Source organism: Haliotis rubra, unplaced genomic scaffold (genome assembly GCF_003918875.1).
Source record: "Haliotis rubra isolate DU_JTF1 unplaced genomic scaffold, ASM391887v1 Scf1315, whole genome shotgun sequence".
NCBI lineage: Eukaryota > Metazoa > Mollusca > Gastropoda > Lepetellida > Haliotidae > Haliotis > Haliotis rubra.
In genome coordinates, this window is record NW_025765243.1 from 168075 (window position 1) to 178528 (window position 10454).

Here is a 10454-nt window from a genome sequence, read left to right on the forward strand (position 1 = left end):
ACTTTATTTGTTCTCCTGTCTGCCGTCATTGTGTTAAACGAACAATTCACTCAATTAATACCTGGTTAATATATTATACGTACATAAGATTATATTTATAAGTAGCCCATGCTGTCTTATAGACGACAATATTTCGTTTATGTTGTCATATTATATCAACAAAAATATTGTTTTCTTCCTACTATGATATAGATGTGCGGATGGACAAACTGTGCACTGGGCCTCAGATCAAGATGTTATCAACCAGCCACCACAGTGTTTATCTAGTCACCATGTTGTTTGATGACATCTAATCCTGTTGATCATCTGTGATGCGTTGTCGTGTCATTTTTTTAATGTTGCCGTGTCAAACTATCACCACAATGGGAACATGGTAGTCAAATAAGAAATCAAGAGTCATCCTCCGCAGTTCCTCAATAGATCTGGTAATAGCCTGTACTTGGCACTTTAGTAACAAAGCAACTCTGACAATTCACCACAAAGTGTGTAATGAAGTCTTACACTATCCACCACTCGACCCTTTGCATCACTGAATACTCAGCACGTCTGTTGCATTTGTTAATAACATGTGTTACTTTAGACTCCCTCACAGGGGACTATCTGGTGTATGTTCATGTTTGGTAGACGAGTTCTGAACGATTTCTTTGCAATAAGAATGTAACTAATTCGGAAAGTTCACTGCACTCACGTTCAACGTTCTGTTCTGCTGCAAAGACCTATACAAAACACGAATAATGTGGATCCGTATAACCAACCTCGGCTTACAATACGCACATATAGACGACTGACTGTCTTTTGTTCAGAAGTATTCCAAGAGTGACAAAAAGTCTCACGATATCTGTTGACATGATATTCAAACGACCGATTATGACATAGTGATTTCAAACCTATCGGGTCTGTGTAGCAGTTTACGGAAGTGTTTTTGAAGTTGTAAACAGATATGTTGTATGGTGTTTACATATATCTGCAGATATATAAATTATACTTTCTATGGTGAAACAACGATTTTAAACACGTGTTTATATATTACTTAGTGTAAGATACTACTGATAATATGTTTTTGTAGAATTGTTAGCATAGCAGGCAATGTCCCAGTAGGGATGGATACGTGTGTATTTGGTGCAGTGGATATCGGAGTAAACTTTCTAGTTCAATGAAACAGTGAAACTTATAAAATGCATATTTTAGAAAATGTTGTCTAAATACCGACAAACGTGAGTGAGTGAGTTTAGTTTTACACCTCACTCAACTCAGCAACACTTCAGCTATATATGTCAACCACGACACCCGATCCCGTTAGTATTACGACAAGCATTGGTTACTTAAGATCAGCTCTCATCCGGATCTTTACGGATCGACAAAAGTGAAGTTGGCACAAATAATGCGATATATATTCAGCATGAAAACAAACTTTATTTTCTATCAACACAATATTCATTGCGAGAAAATTGTGATACAAACAGACGACATATCAACATAGCTATTTATGTCCAGCATACGTTCCTCAAATGCGGTTGAGTATGTACAACATAAAGCCGTGTGTATGTTTCCTTACAGTGAGAGCGGTTCACGTCAGATGGCTGCGTGGTGTGATTGACTTGTTCCTATGCTATACTATGCTATGTTCCTTTGAGTGGGCTATGCTAGCTGTGTGACAGGATTTCCTACAAGATAGGCCATACACAGTGGGTGTTAGAACTTCACGAGCCTCGGTAAGGTAAATGTACTTACATTTAGATGTTTAACATGCTGAAGCAAATGCGATATTGGGTCAATATGTCTTGCTGGATGAGATTCTTCATTGTGACATCTCCTCACATGAACTCATATGTTACGGATTTAACACACGTAATAAACATTATAAGGTATCACCTCAATATGAACACAAGGTTGTGCAAGAAAGTTAGTGTCAACCAGTCAGATTCCAATGTCATGTGACATAAGATATTGCTATGTTTTGTGTTTTAAATCTGCAATCTATTGGATTAAAGTAAGTTAAGATCACTCGCATTGGGATTGGATGTTGGGTCAATCCTTCATAGTTACATGTCCTCCCGTAAATTCATCTGGTATAGATCAAAACACATTATAAGGTGTCTTTCACTGTGGACAAAAGGTAGTTTAAGCAGTCATATTCATCCAAGTGTCAGATGTTTTTTTCCCACACATTCCCAAAAGTGAGGATCTGAAAAAAAACCAGTGAAATGTGTCACCTTATTATCGCACAGAATGTGCCATGTCAAAATGAAAATAATGCATTCTATATTAGAAAACAGAAACTTAGGTGTCTGTCGGAAAATAATCATTGATTCTTGTGTACAGTTCATTATTGTAGCTTTCTTTATTCATGATTATTGATAACCAAAATATTGGTTACCTCAAGGTTGAGAGCCGCTGTTCTGGTATGGAGATGCACTGATGGACTCGTATGGTGTAGGAGGCGTCTCTGTCATGTCTTCGTAGGTACTTGCCTCTGCTTTGGCCTCAACTGAAAACCACGACATTTCCCAAGAACCTTTCATATATTGTATACCCTTCCAAACGTAAACACAACGATAGATATAATTCCTGAAATACGGCATACCTTCACTACACTTATGACTGAATGCTATAGTAATGTAAGAAACTGTGTCCATCTACCGTTAGTATTCTCATAAACCTTCAGCTGTGTGTAATGTTGTCTTTCTGAACCCCCTGTATCCATGCTTGAGGACTGAGCTGAACTGTTGATGTGATCTGTAACAAATAAACATGAACATATATTAACGGTATCAGCACATCTCCCTGTCAGTGGCCATCTCGATATGTCTGACTAGAAATGTTGAACCTACCAAGGGATGAATATCCTGCTGTGTTTTCCATTTCATCAGTTTCAGGATTTCTGGTGCTACAAAGGCAGGTAAGGTCGATTACTGAACATACCATGGAAAGGAACGAGTTAAATAGTTGATGTTTATATCTGACTATAAATGGCTTCGTACGTTATCTCAAAGCAGATGATTTCAAAACGTTTTATTTACATGCTTAGCCTACCTTTTTGGTAAAGCAGATCCTGAAAGGAGAGAATACCTATTTAGTACGCCGAAATACAAACATCACAAATGACGAATTTGGCATTTAGGAATTGTTGGAAAGGAAGAATGAGACATATGAAAGGATAACAATTTAATAAACAACACCCTCCATCTAAGTAGTCATTGGTGAAAAACGGTTCCTGTCATTATTGATTGTGTATAGATTCAAGCTACAGGATGAGCTCAATGTGAACTTGTTAGTTCACGAATGTCACTCATCTTTATCAATAACAGTGTGAATTGAAACATCCCTTCTGTAATTATCTCCACAACACTATTCTACTTCAAATGCTACTGAAATTTACCTTTGAAAATGTTTCCAAACCTAAACCCCTTCCTGTAGAGAACCGTTAGAACTAATCCTTCAATCAGCAAAGTAACAAGTAGGGTTCCTATTGTGGCGCCTACTATTACACCTGTCATGTTACAGTCGGCTTTGAGCGGTTCCGGGTTTGAGGGACCTGCAGCATAAAATGATAAAGACGTGACGTATATCTTGTTTCGTAAAGAAAGAGTTGACTTGCATTTGAAGCTGTTTGTTCTTTCTGTGCCATGTGCTTTATAACGATTCCCTCTACATCTAAACTCCACATCGTCCAAAATGTCATACAAATAGTATCACACATACACGTATTCATCTGTAGATGGGAACTGCAATATTTACTTTACAGACACAGGATAGTTCGCGGTTTGAAAGGCTGATTACATATTACTATATCCTCGGCATAATATCAGGCAGGAGATCGTACACCTATATCTTCGAAACCAATGATCTACCCTTCAATTTAGTGTCTAATACATGTCAGATCAGTTTTAGAAACTGGGCGACAAAGGATCGGTACACAAGAAATGAAAAACACATTTCCCTTTAAGATTCATGGTATTCCTGGCTTTTCATGGCATGGCCACGAACGTCAGGGATCCATCCCATGGAAGTCTTATTCTAGATACGTGTCGGTATTTGGAAAATTATAGACTTGTGCCTCAAGAAACAGTTAACGGTACTCACAGCTGACGTTGAATGTCCTGACATCAGAGAAGTTGTATCCTCCATACTGCCACGCCCCCAGACACTGACACTGTTGACCATTCTGACTCCTGCTGACAGTAAAGGAGAGAGTAGATGTCCTGGTCTGACCACTGTCACTGACCGATGCTGATCCAGTGCCAGGACAGGACCATGTGATCGTAGCTAGAGGATTTCCTCCTGTCACCGAGCAGCTGATTGTCTGTGTGTCTCCTTCAAACATCACATCCGGAAACTGTGTGATGGAAGGAGGGACAGGCGGGGGATCTGAAACATGAACAACCAAGTAAGCAACTATCAACCAATAAAAGTACAGATGTAACAGCAGAGCCCATGACCAAACTGATCTCAATACAATTAGCTCGGTATTTCCACACCCAAAGAAATCCCTTCATCCGGTAGGATGCACAATGTATCCAAGAGTGATAACTCCTCTGCATAACACTCCTAGGCAACCCTGTTTATATTTCTCTGAAAATTCCAGGAGGTCTTTCGATGCACATCAACAGAATGAGAATATACAAAGGGAACACTGAGAATACCTAAGATTACTCACATTTGACATCCAGTGACACAGAACCAGTCTTAGTTGTCAAAGTCCTGGTGTTTCTGACCTGACATCTCACGGTTGTCTTGTCTTTGTTTGGCCTGAAGGTGAGAGTCTGGTACCACCAGGTAGAAGATCCTGTCACTGACCCCGTGCTGCCATCTACAAGTGTTCCTTCACTGTAGTCCCAGGTGAAGGTCACGTTGGGGTAAGCGGAGGCAGTACAAGTCAAGGTCAGGTTTGTGTTCTCTACAGCTACTGAGTTGTCTGGTTTTGTCACATCAACCTGTTCTGGACCGACTGTAATACAGCACAATAATCTGTGGCGGCGGTGAAGGTCCTGTTACTGCATTAGTATTGACAGTCTGTTATGTGTATACATGCACGTCAACATAAGGTAAATATCTACCGCAATTACTCTCATAATGTATAGCCAAACTATATTTGGTCTTCTTAATTTATCAACGGTGTCATTTTATACATATGGACAACTCTATTCACTCAGTATTGATTGGCTGACATGAGAACTAAATTACTACCTAATATACAACTCACACCACACTCCTATCCGGGCGCTGTCAGACCGCACTGGGGAGGGATTGTGGATGTTGGTGGCGCGACAGTAGACTGTATGACCAAGGTCACCTCTGACAGGGTTGAAAGTCATTGTACTTGTAGTCTGGACAACACCTGATTGGGGTGTGTGATCAACAGATATCCCACTTTTCACCAGAACACTGTTCTTGTACCACGTGATTGTGGCAGCAGGGTAACTGGCAGAGGTCACACAGGTCAAGGCCAAGGGTTGACCCTCAGCAGCTCCCACTTCCTGATTGGTTGACGTGATGTTTGTTAGTGACACCCTGTTGACAGCAACTGGATAGAAATGGAACAAGGAAAGGTAATATCCTAGATACCGGTCATACCCGTCAATACCGAAGGGATACTAAAGGTATCTCAACAGTACGCATGACATTTCAGGGTATATCAAAACATATGCTTACTGTCATGAAAACAATAGGTAGAGTTGACGTTAGACTGTGTTGGTTGCCTGGCAATAGTATAGAAACATCGTACTGTAGGAAATCAACCTGCTATCTAAACAGACATTCATATTACTTACTGTCTGGAAAGGAATATGACGAGTTCACACTCGTCTCTGTGTTTGATGCCTGGCAGTAGTACAGGAAGTTCCTGCTGTTGGGTATCACACTTTTATATATACAGCAATACAGATTACTTACTGCCAGGATAGGATGATGTGGAGTTGACTGTAGACTGTGTGCTGGAAGCCTGGCAGTAGTACAGGGAGTTCCTACTGTTACCTGTCAGCTGGTAGTTGATGTTGGCTGTCCAGCCAGTGTATCCCTCTACTGCTGCTGGGCTGATGGCCACACTAGCCCCGTCTCTGTACAACGTGATGGACGGCGGTGGATTGGAGACAGCGACGCAGGAGATAGATGTAGTAGTTCTAGTAAGGGTAACACTGTTCAGAGGAACTGAAATAATAACACCGCATTATGAAGTATGCTGTCACCGTGTAGATTAGTGGTAGTCGAAAGATACAGGTGATAGATGAAATAGTTTCAAGTGATGGTATTACTGGTCAGAAAACAGAACTAAACAGCTTTACAGGCGATAGATGCAGTAGTTCTGGACATGGTAACGTTGGTCAGAGGAAGTTACAATAATAGCACAGCTGCAGTATGAAACTACAGGTTTGAGCAATTGAGTGTTGAGATTTGAAAACACGGGTGATTTGACATCCACCTCACACAGAAAAATTTAACAAAATGTCAGCATGACAAACTTACCAAGAACATCCATCTGTATCTGGTTACTCGGTCTGCCTCCAAACTGATAGTCACAGCTCCATCTGAGTCTATCCCTGCCGTACACGACGTTGTTGATGGTGAGGTTGTAGTTGGTGGAGCTGGGGCAGGAGGTGGTGTAGTCAGCTGGGAGCTGGAGGGAGGTGGAGCTGCAGCTACCCTGGTTTACTCTGTATAATAAAGTTCCATTCTGCCACACTATAGTTGTATGTGAAGCTTCTCCTGTGTAACACATCAAGGTACAGTTCCCTCCTGCCTGTACAGAACCTCCACATGATGACGTCAGCTGATAGTTCTGGGCAGAAACTGAAAGTTCACAGAACGATGACAACTGCATGGACATAATCTTTACGGAAATAAAAGACTTCAGCATCAGAATAACAACACATGACTATATAGACAAAATCTTCTCTCTCCGGTAAACAACTTATCCAACTAATTCAGCACTGTTGTTTTCACTGACGTCATTTCTTGTGTCATATTGTTTCACGATGCAGAGGGACATGTGTCCCAGTCATCCACGACACCAGAATTCGCTTTGCGGAGTTGCGTCCCTTTTTGGTGTGCTGGAAACATTCCTGGGGGTTCAAACGCCAGCGGTTTACTGCATTATGTGTCTTGGTATGTCAGCACCAAACCTGTGTTTAACCAAGCTAAATGTCCACGCTGTGCATACATCCTGTCATTCCAACTTCATCAACATGACACACCAAGCCGTGACTCACTTACTGTTTAAACCAGCGTTAAACCAACCCCACTCATCTACTTAAGCATTATTCTTGTTATCCTAAATCTTAGGAAGCAGGTGTTTAACTCATTCGAAAGTTGAGTCTGAATCTTACCTCGGTTTGTCTGAAGGTATCACATTATTTTCATTATTTCTTCGATTTTGCATTATGTTCCTAGCTATTACTCTCTCTGTTAAGCCACTCTGTCTGTTATCAACGGTGCAGGTAACTATTACGCTCTCTGTGTAGACCACTCTGTCTGCTATCAACGGCACAGGTAACTATTACACTCCCTGTGTAGGCCGCTCTGTCTGCTATTAACGGTACAGGTAACTATTACACTCTCTGTTTAGGCCGCTCTGTCTGTTATCAACGGTACAGGTAGCTATTACACTCTCTGTGTAGGCCACTGTGTCTGCTATCAACGGCACAGGTAACTATTACACTCTCTGTGTAGGCCGCTCTGTCTGCTACTAACGGCCGGGTAACTATTACGCTCTCTGGTTAGGCCGCTCTGTCTGTTATCAACGGTACAGGTAACTATTACGCTCTCTGTGTAGGTCGCTCTGTCTGTTATCAACGGTACAGGTAACTTTTACTCTCTCTGTGTAGGCCACTCTGTCTGTTATCAACGGTACAGGTAACTATTACGCTCTCTGCGTAGGCCACTCTGTCTGTTATCAACGGTACAGGTAACTATTACACTCTCTGTGTAGGCCACTTTGTATGTTATCAACGGTACAGATATATAGCTGCAGACCTGCTCTACCCGTTTACATATACGTACAATATACTTCCTCGTTCTATTTTGGGTGACTGTGTGTGTGGGACCTGAGGCGTGAGATTCGTTGCGCTACCCTTAATGCATTTACAACTTAAACATGTTTTAGACATACGTGTACCTACCCCGTTGTTTGTGAGGAATGTCCACCAGTAGAGTCCCAACTGTGAAGATAAGACGGAGAGACAGCATGGACATGTTGGTGGTGTGCAATACTAGTGACACAAGAAATAGATACTAGCACTGGTGAACAGTGTATGTAATTATACTTCCTGTTGTGTTGATATGCTGGCTGGATATGTACAGCTTGATGTGTGCCATTCAGACGGGTATTCAGAGAAGTAGAATGCAGATTGTGGTGTTAGATGACAGAAGAGCTTTGTTGAATGTATAAATGTGTCTGTGTAGACATAGCATAATACCTGGATATTCACTGCAGGGTTCCCCGCCACAGACATTGGACGTATCTTCTACAAGTTGTGTGGGACGGTGGGGTAGCCTAGTGGTTAAAGCGTTGGCTCGTCACGCCGAAGACCCGGGTGCGATTCCCCACACGGGCACAATGTGTTAAGCTCATTTCTGGTGTCCCCCGCCGTGATATTGCTGGAATATTGCTAAAAGCGGCGTAAAACTAAACTCAGTCAGTCAGTCAGTCTACAAGTTGTGCGACAAAGCTGAATGCAACACCAAACTTAAGAAGTTCGTAGACTACGTTGACCGCCAGTGGATCCAACATGACATGTTCACTCCAAAGTCGTATCCAGTCTTCAAGGTGACCATCCGCACAAATAATCATGTTGAAGGTAATAGTGTATTCTTATTTTTTTTATTACAATTGATAGAAAAAGGAATATCTATACAAAAAGTTAAATGTTTTATACATTTGGTACATTAAACTAATGAAACAATGGTATCATTATATTCCAGGATGACACTTGCGACTGAAGACGAAGACCAACTCTCCCAAGCTTGGTATATACCAGCTGGCCGAAGTTTTGAAGTCAGAAGCCGACTTGGTGAACCTTCAGACCAGACTAGTGCGGAACGGTGTTCTGATTTCCCGCCTGATGAGGTAAGCTACACAGAGCCAGAGGCGTATCTTTGCAGCCTGGAACGAATACCGAGATGGCGATCTCAGTCTGATGTCTCTCCTGACAACATGCGCACAGATCCATGGTCGTTCGGTGTAACCTGCAGTCGGCAGAGAAACACACAGAACCATGAACATTACCGTTTATTCAAACACGATGAAAACAAAACGAATATTGCTTGGAGTCAGTATTGACAGGTATAATCAATACTCGGCATATATTCAATATCCATCTTGGCAAAAATATATAATATAACCTCCAAACCATATTAACCTATATTTGATGTACACTCATTATATATGATATATATTCAATAATATATACTCAATATTCACACTGGTAGAGATAAACAGCTCCTCGTCATTCACAGATGTGGAACCACGATGGTGTGGCGGCAGATTATGTCACAAATCTGGTTTATGTCACAAACAACTTCGGGTAATTGACGTCAGCCAATATGCTGCCAGTCTGCAATATTCTGGTGGACGTGCGGAACACCAATTCACACCACAGTAAGTACGAGTCGAGGTATGTCACATCATCACCAAGTGACTTCAGGTAACACAAAGATCACCGTAACCTCATCCTTCTTTCATTTTACACAATGACATGTACGGAATCCTGTTTTGGTCACAATCAAAGTCAGTTATATGATAATCTGGTCTGAACACTCACCCTGACCTCCTCACTTCTTTCCTGGCAGGTGTTTACAAAGTTAATTGATATATTTGTTTTGTCCTGATAATTGCTAGTAGCTTTTTGTATAAGAAAAATATACACCAATTTGTTATGAATGATAAACTTCCGGTTGTGTTGGTTACGCGGGTTGTTTCACAGGCTGAGTTTTCCTGGTTGTTGTCTGGTATTATACACCCTACAGTAAACGCTGATTCCGGTTGAAGGACCGGCTATTGGCATACTTAAGGCTTAAAGAGTGAAATATTTAATGTTCTTGGGTTGTTATTTACCCTTTGGCGGTAACTAATTTACTACTTCAACGTATTGACTTTTCCTCGATTCCCCTAGGTGTCTAGGATGATGTCAGTGTTGTGCTAAATATAGTCTCGAAGATTCTCCTAAACTGAAGGACAGGTTTGCATAGCCGTTGTGTCGTACCGGTCGGAGCCCCGTCCAACTCTGAAGAAAATAATTGGTTAAACCGATATCCGTCCGTGAAATCAAGTTTTGCTTTGTGGCAGTCGTACAACTGTTGGAAATTACACACACTGTCTGTTCAAATTAATTCAGCTGAAATCACTTGCATATATTATACTACTCACAGTTTGTTGAGATTCACAGATTCAGCCAGTCATATTCTGTGAGTAAGTGAGTTTAGTTTTACCCCGCACTCAGCAATATTCAACTATATGGCGG

At 41.3% G+C, this 10454-nt stretch overlaps 1 protein-coding gene and 1 long non-coding RNA gene across 6 annotated transcripts; one reads left to right on the forward strand and one right to left on the reverse strand.

Moving 5' to 3' along the window:
- Window positions 1–1393: 1393 nt before the first annotated feature.
- LOC124267484 (MAM domain-containing glycosylphosphatidylinositol anchor protein 2-like) lies at window positions 1394–8512 on the reverse strand. 5 transcript variants are annotated; one of them, XM_046702401.1, is made up of 13 exons: window positions 8412–8512; window positions 8115–8153; window positions 6463–6786; window positions 5893–6147; window positions 5204–5524; window positions 4658–4948; window positions 4084–4368; window positions 3380–3535; window positions 3034–3052; window positions 2832–2887; window positions 2641–2736; window positions 2378–2488; window positions 1394–2185 (listed from the first exon to the last, which is right to left on the reverse strand). In XM_046702401.1, exons 3-12 carry the CDS (start codon window positions 6713–6715, stop codon window positions 2379–2381), a joined length of 1842 nt encoding a protein of 613 aa, XP_046558357.1. In that variant the 5' UTR covers window positions 6716–6786; window positions 8115–8153; window positions 8412–8512; the 3' UTR covers window positions 1394–2185; window position 2378. The 5 variants fall into 5 exon arrangements, with proteins under 5 accessions (XP_046558357.1, XP_046558355.1, XP_046558359.1 ...); XM_046702399.1 differs by lacking the exon at window positions 8412–8512 and having other exon boundaries at window positions 8115–8376; XM_046702403.1 differs by lacking the exons at window positions 4658–4948; window positions 8412–8512 and having other exon boundaries at window positions 8115–8379.
- A 60-nt stretch (window positions 8513–8572) lies between these two features.
- On the forward strand, window positions 8573–9316 carry LOC124267495. The gene is made up of 2 exons (XR_006896048.1): window positions 8573–8792; window positions 8917–9316. It is a non-coding gene; the product is annotated as an uncharacterized LOC124267495 (long non-coding RNA).
- Window positions 9317–10454: the final 1138 nt, after the last annotated feature.

Coding starts and splice junctions, on each gene's coding strand:
- LOC124267484 (XM_046702399.1), bottom strand. CDS start 8,187: ATGTCCATGCTGTCTCTCCGTCTTATCTTCACAGTTGGGACTCTACTG. Junction 6,787..8,114: donor CATTCCTCACAAACAACGGG/GTAGGTACACGT, acceptor GTGAACTTTCAG/TTTCTGCCCAGAACTATCAG. Junction 5,525..5,892: donor CACATCATCCTATCCTGGCA/GTAAGTAATCTG, acceptor ATTTCTATCCAG/TTGCTGTCAACAGGGTGTCA.